Consider the following 26,203-nt stretch of genomic DNA (forward strand, 5'->3'; position numbering starts at 1 on the left):
GACAAAAAGTTGGGGCTGCCGGGACAGGGACAGAGTGGCAGGGACGCTACCTACAGGACTTCCAGGGCTGTGTGACTCCAACCCGTAGCCTGGGCATGTCAAGCTGTAGCATTTCCCTTTGAGCCCAAGAGCAGAGGTTGGAAATGAACTTTACCTGCTAAAACCAGAGGGCAGCGGGTAAGAAAGTCCATTCCCAGAAGCGTGGGATGTCTGCCACTCGCATACAGAGCAGCTGCTCGCATTCTGGAGTCATTTCCTTGCTGCCTGCCTTCCCAACAAGAATCACGTGTACGAAGGAGATGGAGGAGGCGCACAGACGCAGCTGGGATGGTGGTAGGGGTTTTTTAAAATTATGTTTCAAGAGGAAACTGTTTTCCCCGGGATCATTTCAGCGGGGAACATGCTTTTCTTTTTAAACAAATCCATTCGACGCAAACCATTGGACTTCTTATCTCTTTTTCTGAAATAAGCAGTTGCTTGTTGTGACTGGGGAAAGAAGGCTGGGAGGTCACTGTTCGTCCAGAGGCAGAAAGGATTCCCTTTTAAATGCAGCTTGTTCTTCTCTGCGGTCCTGTCTACACAGCACAACCATATCACGTGGCGGGGGGACTCCGTTAGAACACTCCAAGGCCCCCCCAGATCCGAGACATGGTTTGACCTTGTCTGTTGACCAACCCCCATTGTAATGGTGTTACCAAATCACAGGGCGTGCCTGTAAGATTCAAGGCAGAAATAATTTGGTAACACAGGGACCTACAAAAATCAAGACAACGGCCTGTCAGGCCAACCAATATCATTTCAGTTTCCTTGTGCTCCCCTGTGTGTTCCTGTTATTTCTTAGGCCTTCTCCTCACTGACAAAACAAGGGGTGTCACCCAACACACGTTAGCTCTCTTGTGATGAGCTCCTATTGGAGCCAAGGCTCTGTAGCTTATAAGCACATTGCAGCTAGGCCAGACGCAGTGTTGTCCTCTCCTAGCTTTGTCGTGGTCAAAGTTCACCCACGCCTTGTCTCCGCTAGGATTGTCTAGCACACTAGCTAGGGGGCATTACCTCACTGGCAGCGACGACACAGCCTCATACTTAGATTGTCAGCTCTTCGGGGCTGGGGCCATCTTGTTCAGTGTCTGTACCGCGTCCAGCACAATGGGATTCTGGTCCATGACTGGGGCCCCTGGTGCACCACAGTACAAATACTAACTAGTATCAACAGTTGGTCTAATCTACAAAGACCATCCACAGTTGTAGCTGGGCCCTCCGACACTGATGCAGCGTACACAGCATCTCTGCCACCATTTCAGATGCTGTGACCAGAATCAAGAGATGCTCCTGTTGATGGGAGCAGGGCTCAGGCAGTCTGGACTCGAGAGGGAGTGTCTATAGCACAGTAGGGCTAGCACCTGTGACATTCCACCCCATACTGCTTTATGGAAATATGCTTATGACTGTATATCTGACATAACTGGAATATGTTTTGTGCTACATATGCCATGTAACATATCTCCGCAAAGGTTATGATCTACTGAATCTATTCATCCTATTTGTATGCATGTGTCATTGTTGTATTCAAGGTTATGAATATTGGCTGTGTACTCGGTTGATTTTAAGTAGCCTTAGTAAGGCATTTGGGCAGCTTCTTTACAAAGGAATGTGCAAGTTAAGTGCCCAATCGAGAAACACTTAACGGACAATGGATCTTGGAAGGCTCCAATCCACATAGAAATCTTCTTGAGGACGTTCAACATCTTGTGAACAATGGCTGCTACCTGTAAGTTCTGAGTCATGCATGGACATGTGACTTGCCCATGTGACTCCAAAATTCCATCTTGTAGCTGGGATTCTACACAGGGGGTGGGAGGGGTTGTGACAGGTTGGGTTACAGAAACCCCCTTGGGAGCTGCCACCTGATGTGCCAAGACTACCTCTGCTCCTCTTTTCCCTGCCAGCTCAGGACCCCAGCACCCTTTCTTGCTGAGCCAGACACTCCCATCTGCTCCAACAAAGATCCAGGGTCTGAATTACTTGCCCCAAAGCTGCAGGTTTACCTGAAAACAGCTCACAGAAGTGTGCTTGTCTTTAACACTCAGATGCCCAACTCCCAATGGGCTCTAAACCCAAATAAATCCGTTTTACCCTGTATAAAGCTTAAACAGGATAAACTCATAAATTGTTCGCCCTCTATAAGACTGATAGAGAGAGATGCATGGCTGTTTGCTCCCCCCAGGTATTAATACATACTCTGAGTTAATTAATAAGTAAAAAGTGATTTTATTAAATACAGAAAGTAGGATTTAAGTGGTTCCAATAGAAACAGACAGAACAAAGTAAGTCACCAAACAAATTAAAATAAAATGCGCAGATCTATGTCTAATCAAACTGAATACAGATAATCGCATCCTCAGAGATGCTTCAGTACGTTTTTTCCTCAGACTGGACACCTTCCAGGCCTGGGCACAATTCTTTCCCCGATACAGCTCTTGTTCCAGCTCAGGTGGTAGCTAGGGGAGTCTTCATGATGCCTCTCACTTTTGTTCTCTTTCACCCCTTTATATATCTTTTGCATAAGGGATATATGCAAAAGATATATCCTTTGTCTCTCTCTGGGTCCCTCCCACTCTGGAAAAGCACCAGGTTAAAGATGGATTCCAGTTCATGTGACATGATCACATGTCACTGTAAGACCCCAAGGCTTCATTCCTCCCAGCCTGACTCACAGGAAGGCTGCCCGCAAACAGAGCCCCAGTCAATTGTCCTGGTTGATGGGGGCCATTAAGATTCCAAACCACCATTAATGGCCCACACTTTGCATAAATACAATAGGCCCTCAGAGTTATAGTTCATATTTCTAGTCCCAGATACAAGAGTGGTACATTTATACAAATCGGATGATCACCCTCAGTAGATTATAAGCTTTGTAATGATACCTTACAAGAGACCTTTTGCATGAAGCACATTCCAGTTACATTATATTCCCACATTACCATATTGTTAGCATGTGAACAATGGCTGCTACCTGTAAGTTCTGAGTCATGCATGGACATGTGACTTGCCCATGTGGCTCCAAAATTCCATCTTGTAGCTGGGCTTCTACACAGGGGGAGGGAGGGGTGTCAACCCACAAGAGAAAGTTTATTTAGACCCCTGGGAGACCCCTCCATTTTGTCTTCAGCTGGCTCAAGAGAGCCTCTCCACTCCCAAAGGATGCCTGAAAGAAACTGGAACAAAGGACAGTAACCACAGGGGTGTGAGTGATTGCTGGACCCAGACTAGAAGGAGGCTAGTCTGTAAAAGGAAGCTTATTGGAACTCCTCTGAGGGTGAGGTTTTATCTGTATTCAGTTTTCTTACTGTATTAGGCATAGACTTGTGTGTTCTATTTTATTTTGCTTGGTAATTCACTTTGTTCCGTCTGTCACTACTTGGAACCACTTAAATCCTCCTTTCTGTATTTAATAAAATCACTTTTTACTTATTACTTAACCCAGAGTCTGTATTAATACCTGGGGGGGAGGGGGACAGCTGTGCATCTCTCTCTATCAGTGTAATAGAGGGTGAACAATTTATGAGTTTACCCTGTATAAGCTTTGAACAGGGTAAAACGGATTTATTTGGGTTTGGACCCCACTGGGAGCTGGGCATCTGAGTGTTGAAGACAGGAGCACTTCTTAAGCTGCTTTCAGTTAAGCCTGCAGTTTGTGGGATGTGGTTCAGACCTGGGTCTGTGTTTGTGGCCGGCAAGTGTGTCTGGCACAACCAGGCAGGGCTCCAGAATCCCAAGCTGGCAGGGAAAGCAGGGGCAGAAGTAGCCTTGGCACATCAGTTGGCAGACCCAAGGGGGTTTCTGTGATCCAACCCGTCACAGCACCTTTCTTAAAAAGGGAGAAAAATGTCTATGTGTGCCGGCACTGGAGTGCCTGTAAAGCTGTATGGAATACAGGTTACCACTGGTAAGAAGCATGTTTAAACACTGGTTCTGATCCTGGTATAGACAGGACTTTGGCGCTAATGCCCTGAGCAAGTACCTAAACCACCGCCCATTCCCCAGTAGCAAAAGAACGGAAAGAGCGTCGTCCATGGTCTGAGTGCTCTGTAGCTGCTGGCAGAAGCTCCATCAATTCTGAATTCTCAGTTATTCCTTTTGAACTGCAAAGGCTTGTCAACACAGGGACCCTCAGAAAAGGTAATCCAAAAAAATGATTTAAGATAAACTGAATTAAGGTCTCTCTAATTCTAAAAAGTGTGTCCACACAGGGTTTTAATGCAGGTTTAACTAATCCCCTTCAAATTCACACCTTTTATTAATTCAGATTAATTTTCATGAGCATCCCCAGGAAGAGAAGCCTTAAATTTAATCCGTTTCCAAAAATAAAGCCCCAGGGAAATGAGCATGTACAATTACTTTCAATGAGCGGAAACTTTCCCTGCCAATAATTTACAGTTCTTCTGTGGGGTTTCCCAGAACTCCACAGCCATTTCGCTCAGGGAGTGTTCCACTGCCTATCAAAGCAGCTTAATTTCAGTGTCACTGCTACTTATGGACAGTGATCATCACAACCAAGGTCCCAAGTTCTTTTCTCTTGAGGAGTGTTGACGAGGACAGGAGGGACGGCGCCACTGAATGGAACCAGCTAATGGACCTGCCTAGAATGCTGGATTCTCTTGGTGGTTGAGCCCAGTGCAACAAGTGTGGTCTCCTGGCCTCCCTGTTTAGCCTGGAGCACAAAGCCAAGGGGACCCCATGGGAATGAGGAAGGGCTCTTTAAGAGGCCATGCACAGCACTGCTAAGATTCTTCCTCTCATTTAAATATCTTTTCAGATAGTCCCTCCTGCTCCCCCTCCGTGACGTGCCGCTGGTTAAAATCCCACCCCTGAAAGGAGAGGAGAGGCTGGTGGAGTTCCATCTCTCACCAGCTGTCGTTGAGTAGCCAATGCTCAAAATAACCACCAAAGAGCAAACTGTGAGCCTTTGGCAGCGTAACGTGGGACACTGCAGGTAATTTCCCAGGGTGAGGATCCTCCCCACAATGGTACATTTCCCCTCCCACCCATTTCAAATGGCACTCGTTTAATGTTGTGCCGTATGGATCAATACACTCATGGCAGCATCCACCAACGATCGCCATCCCCAAGCTCTTATCTAGCACTTTTCATCAGTAGAATTCAAAGCACTTTACACAGAAGATCAGTCTCATCATCCCCATTTCACAGGTGGGGAAACCGAGGAACAAAAAGGCAAAGTCACCCAGCAGGCCAGGGACAGTTCAGACAAGAACCCAGCTCTCCTGAAGCCCAGTCCAGTGCACTACCCACTAGGAAACACACCCATCAGGCTTACCAGGACCTTTTTGGCCTAGTGATACTGCTCTCTTCTTTGACCAAAGTTGAGAATGGCGTTTTGATTTAAATGGGGAAACAAATGAGCTGCTCCCCTCGGAGAGCTCCCCCATTCCCACAAGCCACAGGGTTTATCCCAGGCAAGGGATGTTAAAATACCGGCAGCCCATCAGCTGCTCTCTCTTAGTTGGGGATCTTGTATCTGGCGTCATTTCATGATGCTGGCACGAAAGACGTGTTATTGGCCAGCGGCAGATGAGAGAGAATCCAGCGTCTTGGCTTGTTTTAGGGAAGCTGGTGGGGTGGTGTATTTGTCAGTCAACTCCTTAAACAACGTGGAATTCTTTCCACTCCCAGCCCCCAGGTTGTGGCATGACTCACAGCCTGCGTCCACTCACCACAGAGATGAAGCTGCACATCCAGGAATACCAGGAGTCAATTCCAGAACCATGGCTCCGGCGCAGATCTGCAGGCAGCTACATCTGATATTTGTCACTGAGTCACCGCAGCATTTCAGGAGACAGGATCTTAATTAGGGGCCAATCCTGCAGCCTTCGCTCCCTCAAGTTAAGACCTGAAGGCTCAGGCCCCAGGTTGCCCCCGGTATGGTGTCATTTTCAGAATGCAGAGTGGTGTTCAGCTGCTGCTGTACAACCTCTCTGGCACACTGCTGGGTCGTAACTCACAGCACTATTGCGGGGTGCAGTAAAGCAGCGGACGGTGTGTGTGTATATCTGACCTGGCTCTGTGGGTAAAAGTCACTCCTGGGCAGGAGGCCTGTAAAAACTTATGCACCGCGTAGGTCCTACATTAGCCCTACTTTGAGGGTGCACTGGCCTTCTGCACAGGGGTGGCCTTCATGCAGTTTTAGCATCGACCACTGTGGGGGCCCCTTCCCTTGCCACGCTCCCAGAGCTGATAGCACAGTGCTGTCCCCCGGCCCCTCTGCAGTTTAGTAAGATCCTCCCGAGTCTTAACTTAAAGCAGCAGGGGAGTTATTTACACGGTGAGGAGACAGAGCCCTGCCTGCTTTGAAATATCATTTTAATCAATCTCACTCGTCCCATCAGCAGCTGCTGGCTTGCCGGGGTGCGTCCCTCATCCCAGGCACTGAGCCATTTGGGGGCAGAGGAAGCCAGCTGGCGTAGCCTTGGAAGATAAGCACAGCCAGACTGGAGGGAAAGAGAGAAGAAGAACGTTCCACTGCCACCTCTCAGGGCTGGTGGCACGGCCGATTAGGAAGCACGCGTGGTAGGACCTTGCTGCTAAAGCTCACAGCTACTAATATGGTCCTACCACAAGGGAGACAGTCAGGACAGAAAGCTGGACATTAATGAAGGCAGAGGATAAGAATACTGTTGCCATAGTACAGAGATTCGGCTCATCTCAGCCATGCGACTGCATCCACGGTTTTCTGGGGAAGCCCGCCTGGCTCTCTCAGCAGAACGATTCGTTCTTCTGTTTGATGTGACAGGGCTTGCAGAGGACGTGGCTGCCCAAGGGGTAGCAGCCGTTCTCCTCTGGCTCGGTGGACAGGGGAATCCTGCAGTTCTGTGAGGTAGAAAGTACGTCAATCGAAAGTCAGTCAAAAACGGAGTCATTTCTAAAGCCTCAAGCATCACGGGAATTTCTTGCCTTTGCTGGCCACACGCTACTTCGGTTTTGTCACTTTCATTCACTTGGAACTCCATGAGCGAGCCCCATTGCTTCCAGCACACGTAGTGCTCCCAGCACCTTCTCCTGCAGACTCGCTAGCTCATCCCCCACGTTCATCAGTTTCAACCAGCCTGTTGCATCCTGGCCATGACACCCAGACCGTCAGGCCATTGAGATTCTGCCTGGGCATGAGGAGCTGGGCCCCAAACCCCTCCTGCACTGGAGGAATTCAATTAAACCCTGTGCAGTGAGGCCACGGACGGTAGCGGCTCCCACGCCCCACTTTGTGAGGTGGCAGCAGATGTGCTGGTCTTGGAACACGGCTGGGGACCCGCCACCTCCAGGGGCACCCTGCACACACCCAGCTGGGCACCCTGCACACACCCAGTTGGGCACCCTGCACACAACCAGCTGGGCACCCGCCCCCTCCCGGGGCAGGCACCCAGCTCCATGGACCCAACCATCCCCAGGGACACTCTGCACGCACCCAGCCGGGCACCCTGCACACACCCAGCTGGGCACCCTGCACACAACCAGCTGGGCACCCGCCCCCTCCCGGGGCAGGCACCCAGCTCCATGGACCCAACCATCCCCAGGGGCACCCTGCACACACCCAGCTGGGCACCCTGCACACACCCAGCTGGGCACCCTGCACACAACCAGCTGGGCACCCGCCCCCTCCCGGGGCAGGCACCCAGCTCCATGGACCCAACCATCCCCAGGGGCACCCTGCACACACCCAGCTGGGCACCCTGCACACACCCAGCTGGGCACCCGCCCCCTCCCGGGGCAGGCACCCAGCTCCATGGACCCAACCATCCCCAGGGGCAACCTGCACGCACCCAGCCGGGCACCCTGCACACACCCAGCTGGGCACCCTGCACACATCCAGCTGGGCACCCGCCCCTTCCCGGGGCAGGCACCCAGCTCCATGGACCCAACCATCCCCAGGGGCACCCTGCACACACCCAGCTGGGCACCCTGCACACAACCAGCTGGGCACCCACTCCCTCCCGGGGCAGGGACCCAGCTCCATGGACCCAACCATCCCCAGGGGCAACCTGCACGCACCCAGCCGGGCACCCTGCACACACCCAGCTGGGCACCCTGCACACACCCAGCTGGGCACCCTGCACACATCCAGCTGGGCACCCGCCCCTTCCCGGGGCAGGCACCCAGCTCCATGGACCCAACCATCCCCAGGGGCACCCTGCACACACCCAGCTGGGCACCCTGCACACAACCAGCTGGGCACCCACTCCCTCCCGGGGCAGGCACCCAGCTCCATGGACCCAACCATCCCCAGGGGCACCCTGCATGCACCCAGCCGGGCCCCCGCCACCTCTAGGGGCACCCTGCACGCACCCAGCCGGGCACCCGCCACCTCCAGGGGCACCCTGCACGCACTCAGCCGGGCACCTGCCACCTCCGGGGACATGCTCCACGCACCCAGCCGGGCACCCGCCACCTCCGGGGACATGCTCCACGCGCCCAGCCGGGCACACGCCGCCTCCAGAGACATGCTCCACGCACCTAGCTGGGCACCCGCTGCCTCCAGAGGCAGGCACCCAGCTCCACAGACCCAGCCACCTCCAGGGGCACCCTGCACGCACCCAGCCAGGCACCTGCCGCTTTCGGGGACACGCTCCATGCGCCCAGCCAGGCACCTGCCGCCTCCCGGGCCATGCCCCACACCCAGCCGAGGACAAGGGGTGGGTGCTCGGTAAAGCCAGCCTGCTGCAGAACCAGGAGGGGTTCCTGGAGCTCTCTGAACTGTGTGTGTTGCAGAGAGGAGGGGAGTGAAAATATTCTGAACGGATCCCCGTTCGCCTGCATGTCTGAGCAATGGCTTGGCCACAGGAAATGACGCGGCAGTGAGCAACCTGCTTAGTTCTCCAGTAACCCAGGGAGAGAACCTGTGTTTGTGGAATAAAATCCTCTTTGTTTGGGGCTGCCTCTGGGTGGTTTCTAGGATAGGGTGATCAGACAGCAAGTGTGAAAAGTCGGGATGGGGGTGGGAAGTAATAGGAGCCTATATAACAAAAACCCCCAAAATCGGGACTGTCCCTATAAAATCGGGACATCTGGTCACCCTATCCTAGGACTTTACAACCTCCGCCACCAAGAGTTTATTAAAATAATAAAAAAGTCAGCAGCATCCCAGCAGGACCTACCTCACAGCGATAGCAGCTTTCATGGAAGCTTCGCCCCATGCATTCTATCCTGTAGGCATCTCTCCCCTCCTGTGGGATGATGGGTGTCTCACAGACGCTGCAGATGGAGGCGTACTTCCTGATGAAACAAACAGCCAACCTCTCATGCCACAGCACTTGCCAGCCCAATTAGCTGTAGCAATTCCCAGCACAATTTAAAGCTAGATCCATGTCACTTTACGCAACTTCTGTATTACTGCACGTGAGACGGAAATGGCAGATGCACTGGAATGAGCTGGGTGCCAGGTGAAGCTATCCAGTAAATCACTTGTGGCCCTGTCTCTGCTCTCCTTTACGCTAGCTACACTGGTGCAACTCCACTGACGACAACAGCAGCGTGACTGAGAGGAGAGTCAGTCCCCAGGGGGTTAGGAATGCTGCAGTGTGAACTAGCCGGGGGTGAATAGCGGGAACATTGAACTAAAGGGGGAAACTGAGCAAAACAAAAAATTAAGTCCTGCACACAAGACACAAAGTGAAGGACAAAATCCTGCAAAGCATCCCTGCAGCAGAGGGCCGTTACTCACCCTGGCGGCATCGCAGGGTGCTACCACGGGGGTGAATGGAAGGTTCTGATTGGGTGTCGCTCACCCCCACTCTGCCCAGGGGAATAACGCCTCCCTGAGATGCGAAGTGGGGGAGAATCGGATCATTGCACCTGCAGGCTTGGCATCCAGCCCTGCTCCCATTGGCTTCGGTAGGAGAAAGAGCAGCATACTAAGGAGACACTCCTCAGGCAAAGAGCCCTGTTGCAGCCTGGGGGATGAATTGGGTGAGTAAAGGCTACTTGCTGGAGGGAAGGTTTGCAGGATCGGGCCCTTCAGGTTGTCTCACGTGCGCAAGACTTACCTTTTGAACAGAATCGGGCCCTCTGAGCTGAAGAGGAGGGTAGTTTAGGTGCAGAGGTGATTTCGCTCTAGCTTTCTACCCCTCCGACGCGCCACTTATAACGTATCGCACCTGTAGAAATCATCCACGCAGTGCACCTCGTTCTGGTCATTCACGGCAAAGCTCTCGTCCCCGATGCTCCGGCCACACACGGAGCACATGAAACACTCGGGGTGGTACCCGTTCCCCAAGGCGCGGACGATGTGCTCCAGGATCAGACCTTGGCACTTGGCACATTTCTCCAGTGTGTCCTGCGGGAAGGAGAGAGGCAGATAAAGCGCAGAAACCAGAAGTGGATGGTACCATTCACCCCTCGCTGTGCCCCCAATGCAGCCCTCGCCTACGCAGTGAGGGAGATTGTCCAGGCCAGAGAGCTGGGAGGAACCAGAGTTCAGTGCTGTGCATGGTCTCAGAGACCCTCCCGGCACAGTGGCAGAGCCATTCACGCCTCCACGCTAGAAGCTGCCTGCCAAGCCCCATGGCTCTATGGTCACCGTAGCCAATGGAAGACTGCAGCCTTTGCTGCTTCGCACTGAACGACGCGAATAGATGAACGCTCCCAGGACACAAATGTCCTTCTGGCCTGTAGCCATGAGAATCCCTGGCCTTCCTGTAGCACTTTTCTACAAAGTATTTCCAAGCCCATTCCGAAACATTCATAAATTAAGTGCATATCGGCCTATTTTGCAGGGGGTTAAAGTTAAGGCCCAGACATCTAGATCCAGATTTCCAAAAGCGGCCTGGATCAGGGCTGGCCAATGGCACGAACCTTGGGCCTGATTTTCAGAGCGCTGAAGCTGAAGACACTCAGTGCCACTGAAAACCAAAGCCGGGGTGCCTCAAGCTAAGCTGCCAGAACTGGGGGTGCACAGAGCAAGAGGCCACTTTTGGAAACGCTGACCTACACAGCTTGCTGTAGGTGACACAGAGCTGGGGGTGGAAGGTGGTGGGCCTGACTCCCAGTCCCCAGCTCTCAGCACCAGGCACGTTCCCTGGTTTAGATCTGCTTGGGAGTGATCCTCAGGCTAATCTACCCCTCAACTCCTCAGAGAATCATAGAATAGCAGGGTTGGAAGGGACCTCAGGAGGTATCTAGTCCAACCCCCTGCTCAAAGCAGGACCAACCCCAACTAAATCATCCCAGCCAGGGCTTTGTCAAGCTGGGCCTTAAAAACCTCAAAGGAAGGAGATTCCACCACCTCCCTAGGGAACCCATTCCAGTGCTTCACCACCCTACTAGTGAAAAAGCTTTTCCTAATATCCAACCTAGACCTCCCCCTCTATCCTCCTGAAGATCCTGGGAGTTGAGACCACCCCGCATCCCACAGGATCAGGCCCTTGTTCTGTAAAGACCTGTGCCTGAGCCAGTATTGGTGGCATTACAAAGATGGGTTTTCCCAGAGTAGGGCACTTCTGTATCTGAGGGACCCTTGCAGGTCGGCTAGTCTTGCCGAACTCTGAACCTCTCCTACTTCCCCAGGGGCTCCCTCGGAAGCCGGATTTGACTCCTGAGAACAGAATGACATTGGCCTCATGGGATGGCCAGGAGCCAGTTGCACTGACCTTGTAGCAAGAGTTACACATTGGCCGGCCCTCTTTCTGGTAGTAGTGCTGCCCCTCTAGCCGGCCGTGGCACGTCCGGCACGTGAAGCAGTCCGCGTGGTACTGTTTGTTCATGGCTTCTATGGTCGGCGTCCGGGGGGCAATGGCCTTGTGGCAAAAGGCACAGACTGGAAGAAAGAACCAAGTCACTTTGCTATGGCCAAGGAGCTCCCATTGGACAGTAAATCACCAGGCACCTGCCAGCCAGTCAGAAGCTGCATAGAGCTCACCGGGGGGGGAATGGTGGCAGCATGGGGATAAAGTCGGGCTGCAGGGCTGGTCTTGTATATTTTGTAGAGGGGGTGAGGATCACCTAGGAATGCACCAGTGTCTTCAATCCCCCACCTCCCCCTCTCCTCCAATCATAGGCCCCGGCACCAGCCAAGCTCCTCCCCCACCAGTACTCCCCACATTGTGAGGTTCCTGCTACCCCTCTTCCCATCCCCAGGCTCCCAATGCCCCCTCCCCCAACAGCCTTGCTGCCACTCCCAGCCCTGGTGCTGCTCATACCAGCGCTCGGTTCTGCCTGCTTGCTGGGCACAGACCGGACTCACCGCCCCCTGCACAGGTTAGGATTAACATTTGCATTCCATTAGCACCCAGAGGCTAATCGGGGCCCTGCTGTGCTGGGTGCAGTACAAACACAGCGGAAGGAATGGTGGGCCCTGCTCTGCCGGGCATTTTCCTATGGGTGCCACAAGGGTCTGTACTCCAGCCCTTACCCGCCAGCTGTGCAACTCCATTTGATAGGCTCTCCAGTTCGTATCCCTGAGCTAACTAGACATTCTCAGCACGGCTGCCCTTTCTCCCTGCAGCTTCCCATTCATACCAATGGCCGGGACTCTGCCTGAGAAACTCCTTTGCTTAAACGCTCTGTGCGTCCGGGGACAGGAGAGCGCTGCTGGGAGCTAGCAAAACCCGATTCTTCCATTACTGCACCATCAGTCCTTGCTAACAACCAGGTGAATGCAGCCCCACTGAAGTCAGAATTGAGCCCTGTAGGGACAGTTGGGATCTGGTAGACAGAACATGAAGCTGGGGATCCTGGGAACCTGGCGTTGACTCTGCCGCTGACTCACTGCGTGGGCTTGGTTAAGTCACTTATCACCATACCTCAGTTTCCCCATCTGCAAAATGGGGATAGTAAAGCACACGCAGCTTTGCAAAGCATGATGGGATCTATGGAGGTCAAGCGCTGTCAAAGAGCGAGATGTTATTAACGGACTCTGGCAGTTACCTGTGGAAATGTCTCTTTCCAGGTGCCCATTCACGTTCTGTTTCGGGGCCTGGCGCTCATCCACTTGCTCCAGACTGGTCGGCTGGATTTTATGCTGACTCGGTTCCGCTGGGAACGTGGAGGAGGCCTGATGAAGAGGAAAAAAGGCATTCTGAGCTGGGGCGGGCGTCTCGCTGAGGCTTTGCGAGGGCTCCGTTGTGCTTTGGTGCAAACCCAGCTTGGCTAACGACTGCAGCGTTCTGGGCCTGTGACGGCAGGTGGGGGATGATGGGGTTTGAATCATGCTGGCTCTGAAGGCTGCCAGACATGCCAGCAAGGCACCGGGGACATAGCGAAGGGCTAGAAAATTCATCCCGTTTTAAATGAAAACCTCCTCCCAGAGAATAGCAACATTTACATTGAGAATGACACTGACCTTTGGCAAGAGCCTTGAGATCTGCTGATGACAGCACTAGGGCCGAGCCAGGCGCTATTACTGCCATTTATTATAATAGCACCTAGCAGCGCCATTGGGCCGGCCCAGGCCCTGCACATACACACAGCGAGAGACCATTCCTGCCCCCGAGAGCGCAAAGTCTAAATAGCCAAGACAGACAAAAGGGAGGAGAAAGCAAGTATCATTACCCCCCATTTACAGATGGAGACACTGAGGCACGGTGCGGGTATTTTGTTTTAAATAACTTGCCCAAGATTGCCTAGGAAATCCAGTTGTTGAACCCAGCTCTCCGTATCCCAGCCCTGCCCTCGCCACAAGACCTTCCTCTCATCTCAAAAAGTCACTGACTCCCAGTGGCCACAGATTTGCATTGACAGTAGAAATAACTACCATAACCAGACAGACCCTTCTCATCCTTGGGTAACCCCATTGATTTCACTGGAATTACACCGGGGAGGGAGGTGGCTGGAAACGTTCCTGTCTGGCTCTGTGTTTTATTTCTGCTGTTTATAACAATGTTGGCTCCTTTATGCTCTGGGAACCGCTGCGGAGATCTACCCGCCCAGGCTTAGGGTGGCTGCTTCTCGGAGTTTGTGCACCGTGACATCGCTGCATCTCGTCTGCACGTTCGGACGTGCTGTGATGAAACGCCATTGGGGCAGAGAATCGTACCGTAGGGCTGGACGACACCTCGAGAGGTCAGCTGGGCCAGCCCCCCGGGCGAGGCAGGATTAAGTAAAATCAGAGCATCCCTGACAGGCATAAGCAGAACTGGGTTTACAATGGCACCAAGGCCCCAGGCCCACACTCAGAAGGGCCCCGGCACCTGGACCGTGGCCCCGCCCCCACTCCACCCAGGCTCCGCCCTGAGGCCACGCCCCCACTTGGCCTCTTCCCCCCCGAGGCCCCTCCCAGTCCTCTCTGCCCCCTTCCCCCTGTGCGAGCGGCGGGCGGGGCCTTGCGGGGAAAAGGCCACATGGGGGCGGGGCCTCGTGGCAGAGCGGGGCCACGGTCCAGGCGCCAGGGCCCACAAAAGATTAATCCGACCCTGGGCATTAGTCGAGTTTATTCATAAAAATCTCCAGTGCCGGGGACTCCACAACCTCCCTAGGTAGCCTGTCCCAGTGCTGAACTCTCCCTAGAGCTGGGAAGGTTTCCAAATATCTAATCTAAATCTCCCTGCCTGCAGACTAAGTCGCTTCTTGTCCTCCCCTTGGTGGAGCTGGAGAACAATTGATCCCCATCTTTCTAACAGCCCTTAAGCTATTGGAAGACTGTTATCAGGTCCCCGCTCAGCCTTCTCGCCTCTAGACCAAACACACCAAGTGTTTTAACATAAGAACATAAGAACATAAGAAAGGCCGTACCGGGTCAGATCAAAGGTCCATCCAGCCCAGTATCTGTCTACTGACAGTGGCCAATGCCAGGTGCCCCCGAGGGAGTGAACCTAACAGGCAATGATCAAGTGATCTCTCTCCTGCCATCCATCTCCATCCTCTGACGAACAGAGGCTAGGGACACCAGTCTTACCCATCCTGGCTAATAGCCATTTATGGACTTAGCCACCATGAATTTATCCAGTTCCCTTTTAAACATTGTTATAGTCCCAGCCTTCACAACCTCCTCAGGTAAGGAGTTCCACAAGTTGACTGTGCGCTGCGTGAAGAAGAACTTCCTTTTATTTGTTTTAAACCTGCTGCCTATTAATTTCATTTGGTGACCCCTAGCTCTTGTATTATGGGAATAAGTAAATAACTTTTCCTTATCTACTTTCTCAACATCACTCATGATTTTATATACCTCTATCATGTCCCCCCTTAGTCTTCTCTTTTCCAAACTGAAGAGTCCTAGCCTCTTTAATCTTTCCTCATATGGGACCCTCTCTAAACCCCTAATCATTTTAGTTGCTCTTTTCTGAACCTTTTCTAGTGCTAGAATATCTTTTTTGAGGTGAGGAGACACCTTTCTTCATAGGTCAGGTTTGCTAAACCTCTGATCATTCCTGTTGCTCTCCTCTGGACCCTCCAATTTGTCCACAGCTTTCCTGAAATCGTGATACAACAATGCTCCGTGGGCTCTGGTTACTGGTCACTGCACCAATAGAGGGGACCTGGCATGGAGGGACCGAGACAAGGCCCGTGCCAAGAGCAAAAGGCGCAGGGAGAGCAGGAGAGAGAGACAAGTTTGGCTCAGGCAAGTCCATAGGGCCTCGAGAATGCAGCATGCAAACAGCAAACCAGGCAGCGGCCTAGCTGGGAACCTGGGTGTATGTGCAGCAGCTGATCCACCGTGAGATGGGAATCCAGGGAGCCTGGGATGGCGGAAGCAGGACATTCACTGGCTGGAGAGGAGGAGCCAGCTGCTCTCAGCCTCAGGTGCCCTGGAGAGGGGCAGGGGATTGCTGGGCTCCTCCATTCAAAGACAGACGGCAGAGAGCCGTCGATGACAGAATCAGACTAAACATCCGCATCCTTCAGGCGCTGTTATGTTTGATCAATTTCACTGCCCAAGACAGGGAGGGAAGGGGGGAAGGACATGAATATGAAGCTGACTGGACCTGTAGGGGGGGAATAAATGGCTCCCCCGTTAGCAGGGATATGCTCAGTCTTCAGAGCCAGGGCGTTTAATGGGCTGCACAAGAGAGATGGCGAAGGCTGGCTTTGCCAGCTCACTACAGCTGCAAGGCAAATCTTGTGGGGTTTATCAGGGGAGCGAGTGGGACCTTTCCGGGAAGATATTAGGCTTGGAGGGATCTGGACAATATTTGTGCCTTGAATTTAGTGCTGATGAAAGCGAGGGACTGGATTAAACCATGAACAGCGCAGGTTGGAGCTGTGCTGCTTCCCACCCACAGCTCTGCCGATGTCCCTCAGTCCCAAGCCAGGCCCCTACTGTTCCACCCGCAGCTCTGCCGATGCCCACGAGTACCAACTGCAGCGCAGGCAGCTACGCCGGGCCTTGACCCCCGGCAATGCGGCACGCTGCTGGGGGTGGTGCGTCCTCCCCAGAGAGCGGGGAGCACAAAGCCTCTGGCAAGCGCTCACCCTTCAGCAGGAAAGACGCCTTTGTGACGCTCAGTTCCAAAGGCTCTGGGATCAGATGACTGGAGGCTCTGCCCCAGTGCAGAATTTGGGCTGATTTAGCTGAACGTGCTCAAAACCCCAAAATAACAACGAGCAGAAGGTCGGCTTTCTGGCGCTTCTGTTCTGTGGAGACACACGCTGCCTTCTCCACAGAACGGCAGCCAGGCTGCATTAAACCACCGGCTGGGCCAGCGTCGGGCCTCTGGCAGTGTGACGAGAGGGGCCCAGGCTCTCTGGACCTCTGCAAAGCCGGCGGGTAACGCTTAAGGGCCTGATTCCCCACAGCTCGCTCTGGCGCTGCACCGGCGTAACAAGGCCCTGCAGGCTTGTGTCTCTAGAGGTTCAGATCTCGACTCTACCCCCTGGAGAGCAGACTCAGCACTCGGGTACGCTAGGAATGGTGACAGATTAGACAGAACAGCTGTTCAAACATACAGGAAGGGAGAAGGGGGAAATTCCTCCCTGAGCCTCCCAACCAATCAGCTTCTCTTGTGTAGTGACTCACATGACCATTGCCATAAGCTCCTAGCAGCTCACAATATTTGTGCATCTCACAGTCCTCAGCACGTGTCCTCACAATGCCTCAGTGTGGCAGGGCAGGACTATTATCCCCATTCCACAGATGGGGGACCTGGGGCCCAGAGAGGCTAAGTGACTTGCCCCAGGTCACACAAGAAATCTGTGGCAGAGCAAGGCTTGTCCCCCAGGTCTCCCAAGTGAGTGACGTGACCACCAGCCAGCCCTCCCTCAGGGTTCTCGATGCTGTTCTTTGGGCGCCAGGGCTAAAAACATCCAGGCGAGCCATGACACGAAACCTCCTCCTCCAACCTTCCACCAATACCTGCCGGCTCACAGGTGAGCTCACGTGCAGCTTCTGCAGATCAGGGCAAAGCGTCTCCACCGACGGGGCGTTAAGTTCATCAGACAGAAGATACGACGGAGGAGACGGCAGGGGGCTCTCTGGGTCCGAGCCTGTGGGAACGTCGGTCAGGACAGGACGAGGAAAGGAGGAGAAACCTGAAACAAGCAAGGAACAAGGCTGGAGTCTGGCATAAATAGGGTGACCAGATGGCCTGATTTTATAGGGACAGTCCTGACTGTTGGGTCTTTTTCTTATATAGGCTCCTATTACCCCCCACCCCCATCCTGATTTTTCACACTTGCTGTCTGGTCACCCTAGGCATGAAGTAGGGTGTGTGAGGAACTCACATGCTGAGCGAAGGGGCCCTGAATCACACCAGGTTAATTTTGTGCTGGTGAACAGGGCCGGATTGAAGATTAAAATCCCTTATCTACCCCTGGGGCTGGCCGGCGTGTGTGTTTACAGCACGTGTCTCTCCCAGGCCTGCCCCTGCTCCTCTCCTGGTGACCCTGCCCAACCTCCCGCTTCGGCCTGAGACACACGGATGCCTCCACATAGAATCATAGAATCTCAGGGTTGGAAGGGACCTCAGGAGGTGTCTAGTCCAACCCCCTGCTCAAAGCAGGACCAAACCCAACTAAATCATCCCAGCCAGGGCTTTGTCAAGCCTGACCTTAAAAACCTCTAAGGAAGGAGATTCCACCAGCTCCCTAGGTAACCCATTCCAGTTCTTCACCACCCTACTAGTGAAAAAGTTTTTCCTAATGTCCAGCCTAAACCTCCCCCTCTGCAACTTGAGACCATTGTTCCTTGTTCTGTCATCTTCTACCACTGAGAACAGTCTAGATCCATCCTCTTTGGAACCCCCTTTCAGGTAGTTGAAAGCAGCTATCAAATCCCCCCTCATTCTTCTCTTCTGCAGACTAAACAATCCCAGTTCCCTCAGCCTCTCCTCATAAGTCATGTGCTCCAGCCCCCTAATCATTTTTGTTGCCCTCCGCTGGACTCTCTCCAATTTATCCACATCCTTCTTGTAGTGTGGGGCCCAAAACTGGACACAGTACTCCAGATGAGGCCTCACCAGTGCTGAATAGAGGGGAATGATAAAGTCCCTCGATCTGCTGGAAATGCCCCTATTATACAACCCAAAATGCCATTAGCCTTCTTGGCAACAAGGGCACACTGTTGACTCATATTCAGCTTTTCGTCCACCGTAACCCCTAGGTCCTTTTCTGCAGAACTGCTGCCAAGCCATTCGGTCCCTAGTCTGTAGCAGTGCATGGGATTCTTCCGTCCTAAGTACAGGACTCTGCACTTGTCCTTGTTGAACCTCATCATATTTCTTTTGGTCCAAACCTCTAATTTGTCTAGGTCCCTCTGTATCCTATCCCTACCCTCCAGCGTATCAACCACTCCTCCCAGTTTAGTGTCATCTGCAAACTTGCTAAGGGTGCAGTCCACACCATCCTCCAGATCGTTAATGAAGATATTGAACAAAACCGGCCCCAGCACCGACCCTTGGGGCACTTGACCAGCACCGATGGCCTCCACTTCTGTGCAGCAGAGGGGAAAGCCGTGTTTGGAGCAGGGTGCCCCCCCTTGGCCCAGGCTTTGGTGCTGGTCAAGTGTCCCAGGATTCTTGGATGGTCCTAAAGTGTCTCGCGTTGCAACAGTCTCCAGGTGGCAGTGACACCCAGGGTGCCCTGGGTGATGAAACCACTTCTAACCCAGAGCTGAGGGGCCCATTCTTATCTCTGCTGATATGAAATTAACAAAGCTGATAATTACTAACGGAGAGTAAAAGCACCCCTCCCCCAGCCAAGGAGCATTAGTGGTGTTGGATCATAGAATCTCAGGGCTGGCAGGGACCTCGGGAGGTATCTAGTCCAACCCCCTGCTCAAAGCAGGACCAATCCCCAGACAGAGTTTTTGCCCCAGACCCCTAAGTGGCCCCCTCAATTGGCAGGAGAAAAGTAACTCCTGCGTAGAACATTTGTTCATCACAGCTCCTCTCCTGCCGCACACCAAAGCTAGGAGCCTATATCTAGAAAACAGGGCCCGTCTGTTGGGATCAAGAGGAAACAAATGCTCATTAAAGCATAAAAGAAATCACTCCAGGCAAGGGTGCAGCCCCAGGCCAGCTGCGTCTGGGTACCGGCTTTGCTGGATCGGCACCGCCAGCTGTGGGTTTGATCTTGCTCATCAGTTAGGGTTTGGTTTTGCAAAGGCTGGGTGGGATCCCAGTCCCTTTTCCCCTCCGCTGAGGTAAGTCAGTGCAGCTCCAGTGAAGGAATCAGAACTAGTCCCACTCCAGCTGATGGCTCTGGTGCCCTGAATGTTTCGCTGGGGCATCGAGGGGCTTTTGGGATTAGCTGATCTCTCCTCTGTGTCCGAAGCAGCATTAGCCCCAGCATCACTAAACTGCACCGTCAATACTGCAGCCGTGTACTGCGTCTTCAGCACGTGCTCTTGGCAATGCACGGGCTGTGAGTGATCCTCAGAGAGGACGCATGCCCGGCCACTGCTGAGGACTAATGGAGGTGATCTTTCAGCTCCAGCAGTGGCTGCCTGTGCTCCAGCTAACCGAGCTCTCCTTTAGATCAAGTGGGAGAGGCCTGGGGGTCCAGATTCTGCTCCCACATGGCCTCTTTATGGACAGGGCTTGAAAACCCTACTTCCCAAAGCCAGGGGGAATTTTGGACAGGCGCTTGCAGGCTGCTGGGAGCTTTGCAGGAGAGAGAGGAGGCAGGAGCAGGACGGGAGGTGGAGCCACGTACCTAGCTGGGAGGTGGAGCTGCTGGGCTGACTTTGTGGGTTAGTTGACTGATGGGCATGTTTCTCAGCCTGTGTGCGGCAGGTGTGTCGTGTGTGCCCATGGGTCATTTAACAAGCGTGCCCAGCTGTGCCCAGCCGGGAGGGGCCACGCATGCCCAGGGCGCTCGGAACAGGACACGGGTGAACGACCCCAACTGGTTTCTGTGCTGGTGCCCACTGCGTTTTCACCGGGAGACACCGAGGGGGAAGGGGGGTGCTACGCTGCGCTGGGCTTTGATAGTGCATCCCCACTCCCGTGCTGCATGGGGCACGGCTTGCTTGGGGGAAACGAAGGCCCTGCCCCCAAAGAATCCACTATTTTATTCAAAGGAAAATGTCTCTCGAGCTTGGGAGCGGAGGGAGGTTCGGGGGGCTGGGAGTGAAGTCAAATTGTTAGCTTCCTTCTCAGCAAATGCCCTAAAATATCTGCTCTCCTGCTGTTTGTTTGACTTGCAGCCAACACGCAACCTGCCCACAAAGCAAACTGCCGTTACCCTGCAGCAGGCAGCCCAGCTGGTTTGTCCTGGTGGCTGCAAACAGTGCTGATAACAGATCAGTGAGAGAAAGCAGATGGCAGCCGGGGAGACTCATTGTCACGTCACTAGCTGGGGGCAGGGTGGGGGAGAGATGGGCCAAGGACCCCAAACTCATGCATTTCAATGCTCAAGGAAATTAACCCCCCTTCCCCTTTGGAAGCCCCTGATCCTGGTCCCAGGGGAGTTTTGTGGCTGTTCAGGGTCTCTCTGGACGGCAGCTAGGAGCAGGCTTCCCAGCACGGCTACCCAGACAAGTGCCAGCACACTAAAAATAGCAGCGTGGCTGCCGCAGCACAGGCAGAGGCTTGGGCGAGCTGCCCGAGGACGTACCCAGGGGCCGGTACTTTACTCGCATGTCACGTGAGTGCTGCGGGCCTGATGCGAAGCCCCCCGAAGTCAATGGAAAGACTCGGGGCCAGGCCCCTCCTTGTTATCGGCCCCAGCGATCTGCACTGACACACACCGAGGGGAACAGTCCCGCCTCCATCTTCTGCTCCCTCTTCCGAGCAGGTGTCTTGTCCCCTCTCTAGCCCGCCAGCCCCAATGGTGATTTGCCCCCTAGAACTCCTAGGAGCTAATTCACTTCCCCGGCTGGGGCTGCCAGCTGGCCAGCCTCCCCGCTCCTGCAGCCACGCCTGGTCCCGTCCTGCACTCCCGAGGCAACTGCTTGCGGGCTCGAAGCAAGGACCAGCAGCAGGGGGATGACGGGTCATATTGGGAACACAGGCCAGGGGAATAGATACAGGCTCAGACAGGAACCTGCCCCACACAAGACCACCACCTGTCCTGCCTCCCGCCGGCGGCTCCCACCACCACCCCGGCACAGAGCCTCCAAGGCCCTCGGGCAGTGAACCACTGCCCAGGCACCATCCTGCCGGGAATGAGGCCGTTTCCCAAGACTCTGAACTAAATCTTCCTGAATGCAGGAGTGTTTGGAATCCAGATCTGGATCCCGGCTGTGCCGCAGGAGCCCGTTTCTAGTCAATTACGACCCACTCTCCCTCTGGGCCCTGTGCAGCTTGCTCTACGAACGCAGTGCAGTGCAGTCTGTCCACTGCATTCATCTTACCTCCGTTGGACAAGCCCGCCGCTCCAGACGAGGGCCCAGAACTGCCCAGCGGCCTGCTGCTCTGCTTGCCGGCCTGGCGGCTGCTGTTGGCCAGTTTCTTTGGTGGTGACACTTGGGGCTGGTGGGTCCCATCAGATTTCATAGCCTCCTTTGGGTGGTCTGAGCTCGGCTGACGCACATCTGGCTTTACATCTCCCTGGATGACCGTGTCCCTCCTGGGAGGAGCCAGGGTAATGTATACGGAGGAAGCAATCCTCTTCTCCACCTTCCCAGACAGCATCTTTGAGCGGGGGCTCTGCAAGGAACAGAAGCAATGAAAACAGAGCCAGGAACGGCTCTCTGTACTTCTCCAGATGCTCTCTGGTCTCTCTCTTCCAGGGGAGCATTCCACACAGCCCAGCCTAACTCCCACACCACGTGAACCCAGAGCCGCCCCCAGACAAGCACCTCCCATGCTGAGCGTCTCCTGTTCCCAGCGACCCAAGGCGACAGCGTGTGTGCCGGGGTAGCTCTTGGAGGCAATGCCCAGCTGCTCCTGAGGCGATAGAATGATTTCCTCTTTGGCCGGTGCACACTCAGCGTTATTGCGCTGCACACACCCTGGCGTTCAAAGTCTTCTTTCCTGGAAAGGAAAGTCAGAAAAAAAACACCCCAACCAACCCGTGCAGATCGAGATCCAACGAACTGGCTTGTGACTCCAAGGGGAGTGTAGCCAAGTGTTTGAATAGCAAAGTGCTGCCAGGGCCCCGGAGAAGGGTCTCTCAACAAACACGGTGCAAAGACCACATTCCTCACTGTCCCAGTCTCCCTTCTCTATAGACAGCTGTTATTACTGAGCAGGAAGCTTGGTCATTAAAGCAGGGCAAGGGTCAGTTTCTGTTCTGCACCCATTTTCAAGCAGGGCCCCGTGCCTCAGTTTCCCCACCTGTAAAATGGAGATGATGACACTGATCTACTTCCCAGGGCACCACAAGACTTAATTCGTGTAAATCCCTTTGAGATACTCCGAGGGAAAGCGTTCGAGAGGTGGACAGACTATTATAATTGATGTTCATTTCTACAGCCCTGAAACTCAAAGGCCTCTGAATGCCTCATATGCAGGCACTGAGACCACAGAAGCTCATAAGCAAGGGGAGTGAATGGCTCAGGGCATTTGTACTAGGTCCCAGTGTGGGGGTGTTTTTGTACTGCAAAGTCACTAGTTCAAAGCCAGCTGAGCTCAGTACTGATCCGAAATTAGTAACATAAGATATGCACGTTGGACCCAAATGATACAGTGGGCTGCCTGTTGAGAGTAAAAATTAAATATTGAGCAGCGCCCTCATTCACTGTGCATTGTCCCTCCTGCCCTCTTTTACTCCAACGGGCTTGGATCAGGCACTAAATGAGTCAAGTGTCCTGCGGAAATAAATATATAATACTAGAAGCTGTAGCATGATGCATATGCACAAGGGGCAGAGTTAAGGTTATGTGGGCAACCTTCACATTGGGATTTCTTGACTTATAAGTGCTTCACTTTGCAATCTTAATGTTCTTTTAATGTAGATTTATGTAAGGAATGATAACTACACTTAGTAGTTACATTGTGCCAGAGGGCATGTTACAAAGGAGGGCAAGTATCATTACCCCTGCTTTCCAGGTGGGGAAACTGAGGCACAGAGCAGGGAAGTGACTTGCCCAAGTTCACCCAGCAGGTCAGTGTCAGAGCAAGGAACAGAACCCAGGTCTCCTGAACCATGCTGCCATCCCAAAAGGGACACAAGTTCTTAACCTTGCTCAGAAGGGTGGTACTGAGGGCCCTGGCTCCCACTGACAAGGGGAGCATTCTAAAGCAGTGGGGCCTTGACACGAGCAGCCCATCCTTGGGATCATGCTGCTGGAGCCAGCAGCTCCAGTCCTGCCGGTCTCAGTGTCCCTGGTGAGAGGTGGGGCAGCAGATGGCTCTTCAATTAGACTAATCTGCATTGTTGTAAATTACCGTGAGACCCAGCATCCCCCTCACTCGGCAGGAGCTGCGGAAGAAACTTACAGGGTGAGCTTTTCAGCACAATCTTTGGGGATAAAGCCACCACCATCGTCAGAAGCCGTTGGGCTAAACCCCCCTTGCATGCCGTGCTGGAAATCGATCCCCATGAGTTTACGAGAGGATAAGCCATTGCATCTAATCGGGGGCAACTGAAACCAGCGAGGCTGTGTGATGGAGGGGGAGGCAGAGCCATGAGAGCATGGGGAGGCCCGCGCTTATGTAAACCAGTTTCTCGGCCAGGTTAATTCAGTGCACTGATACGGTAAAGTGCACAGAAAGGGCAGGGGAATTTTCCTTTGAGCTCTCCAAAGGAAATTCAGCCCTTGGAAGATCAAACAGTGAGCAGGCGATGTGATGAAAGGCTCCTTTGTTGACTGGGCTGATAGCTTGGTTGCAGTAGGAGCTCTTTGACCCACACAAGCCTCCTCTTCCGGTGATCTTCAGGAGCACATGGGTGGCCCCAAGCGCTGAGCGCTGGAACAGGTAGCTGGAGACTTTGCATCTCTAGAGCACCTTTCACCTGAGCAAAATGTGATTCACAAGAGGGAGGCAGCAGAGGCCAAGGGCTAAAAGCCAAGATGTCAAGAGAGCTGGACTCTCTTCCCAGCTCTGGACTCTGTGTGACCTTGGGCAAGTCCCTTCTCCCTGCCCCCACCCATCTATGCCTCAGTTTCCCCATCTGTAAAATGGGGGAATGATACTTACCCATCTCATGGCGAGAGATCTGCGAGGCTCAATTCACTAGTGTTTTTTTGGATAGTGCTTTGAGATCCCCAGTGAAGAGCACTAGGGAAATGCAGTAAGATTGCCTTGTACCTCTCATATGGCATTATTAACATGGAGATGCAAGACAGAGAGTCAGTGACTTGCCAGTAGTCAAAGTGAATGCCTAGGTACCTGCTTCTGCTGGTTTTCCCTCTGCTTTGCATGGCTGGAGTGGCCGAAGACAGCCAGAGTCGGGGCCAGAACCGGGTCCACGTATTTCAAAAATACAGCCAGCCGCTTTAGCCAGCCCAGACGGACGTTCTGCTAACCACACGGAGCAGGAATTTGAAATACATTTTTAGTTTCTTACCAGGTTTTATTTTCCTCTGACAAGTTGGCAAAATTCCTCTCCTGAAGCAGCTGCCTTCCCAGCATGCACTAGGCGCAGTGATGTCAGTAGCGGCTGTGGTCAGTCCAGAACAGAGCCTGTCGGGGAAAAGGCACAGCCAGTTATAATCAGTGCTGGGCAGATGTGAACAGAAATCCCAGCCCTGACGCTTATGAACCATATAAACTGCCTCAGAAGAGATGGACCTAATGTTAAAGAGACAGGTTTCCTCTAGAATCCTATTTCAAAATGGATGACACCCCTTGATGTAAACCATCGGTAGCTGGGACATGCAGAACTAAAGGGACATTCAGTTCTGTATAAAGACAGTTATAATAGTTTCAGGATTTATTTTATTTTATTTTATTTATTTCAATAAAAAGGGGAGTGGGTGGGACTTGTAGATGACTTACGGAAATAGGTTTTAATTGGAATTTTTGCCTTTATTATGGAAAAAGAAAAAGAAAGCCTGGAACAGTTTTGTTCTGGAGAATCTGTTGGCCATCTCAAAGGCTGGACTTTAATTCGAGTAGAGGGATCACATCTTTAACCACGGCTTCCTTTCTCCAAAGTGCTAATTGGTCATATACATGAAACAGACGTTAGCGAAAACAGAGTTTTCAAGGGTCTGATGAAAAGTCCTCTCTTCTCAAGAGCTCAGCTTTCGCTTTCTTCGGTCTTACAATATCCTCATTTCACTCCTACTCCAGTAGGGTCACCAGACAGCAAGTGGGAACAATCGGGACAGGGGGTGCAGGGTAGTAGGTGCCTATATAAATTAAAAAGCCCCAAATATCAGGACTGTCCCTATAAAATTGGGACATTGGGTCCCCCTGTACTCCAGCCACCATGGAGACTTCTAGGCTAAACATGAATAGACTTTCTAATGTTAAACTCAAATGGGGGTGCTGGGGCCTTAAATAAAACCGTCGGGGTTTCTTCATCCCCTGTAAAGAAGCAGCGGATAGGCACAAGCCCTTTGCAAGTCACATGCAAATGTAAACCTTCCCCGTTAGAACAGGGACCCAAAACAACTGGAGCTGAGCAGGAGAAAGGGCAGCCCAGGAGAGATGGACAGTCTAATCTCACTTGTAACATGATGCCCCACAGTGGATCAGCAGCAGGAGGACTCTCGGAGCCAGGCTCGTTAATCTGCAGGAGGCCCAGCCCCCACCGGGCACGGCTCACACACGGTTCCAAGCAGAGCCAAGCGCAGAAGAGCAGCCCACCAGTGTCCCGGATGGAAAGGAAACTGGGAAGTGTTGGTTCCATGGCGTGGCGCTCAGGGCGGGACACGGGGGGTTGATTCTAGTCTGAGCCATCTCAGGCATTGTCAAGTTGTTTTAAACCTTTG

At 53.1% G+C, this 26,203-nt stretch overlaps 1 protein-coding gene across 3 annotated transcripts in view; it reads right to left on the reverse strand.

The window, feature by feature from the left end:
* Positions 1–3,804: 3,804 nt before the first annotated feature.
* The window catches only part of FBLIM1 (filamin binding LIM protein 1), a 36,732-nt gene continuing 14,333 nt past the window's right edge, over positions 3,805–26,203 (reverse strand). For 2 of the 3 annotated variants that reach the window (XM_044996551.1, XM_044996550.1), the window contains exons 2-9: positions 24,832–24,947; positions 21,731–22,025; positions 17,291–17,466; positions 12,931–13,057; positions 11,655–11,821; positions 10,164–10,342; positions 9,165–9,282; positions 3,805–6,885 (exon numbers count right to left, since the gene is read on the reverse strand). In XM_044996551.1, the coding sequence (XP_044852486.1) occupies positions 6,772–6,885; positions 9,165–9,282; positions 10,164–10,342; positions 11,655–11,821; positions 12,931–13,057; positions 17,291–17,466; positions 21,731–22,010 (1,161 nt within the window). In that variant the 5' untranslated portion in view covers positions 22,011–22,025; positions 24,832–24,947 and the 3' untranslated portion in view covers positions 3,805–6,771. Of the gene's footprint in view, positions 6,886–9,164; positions 9,283–10,163; positions 10,343–11,654; positions 11,822–12,930; positions 13,058–17,290; positions 17,467–21,730; positions 22,026–22,177; positions 22,370–24,831; positions 24,948–26,203 lie in introns of those variants that run through there. The other variant, XM_044996552.1, reaches the window with a different exon arrangement.

This window comes from Mauremys mutica, chromosome 21 (assembly GCF_020497125.1).
Source record: "Mauremys mutica isolate MM-2020 ecotype Southern chromosome 21, ASM2049712v1, whole genome shotgun sequence".
Classification (NCBI taxonomy): domain Eukaryota; kingdom Metazoa; phylum Chordata; order Testudines; family Geoemydidae; genus Mauremys; species Mauremys mutica.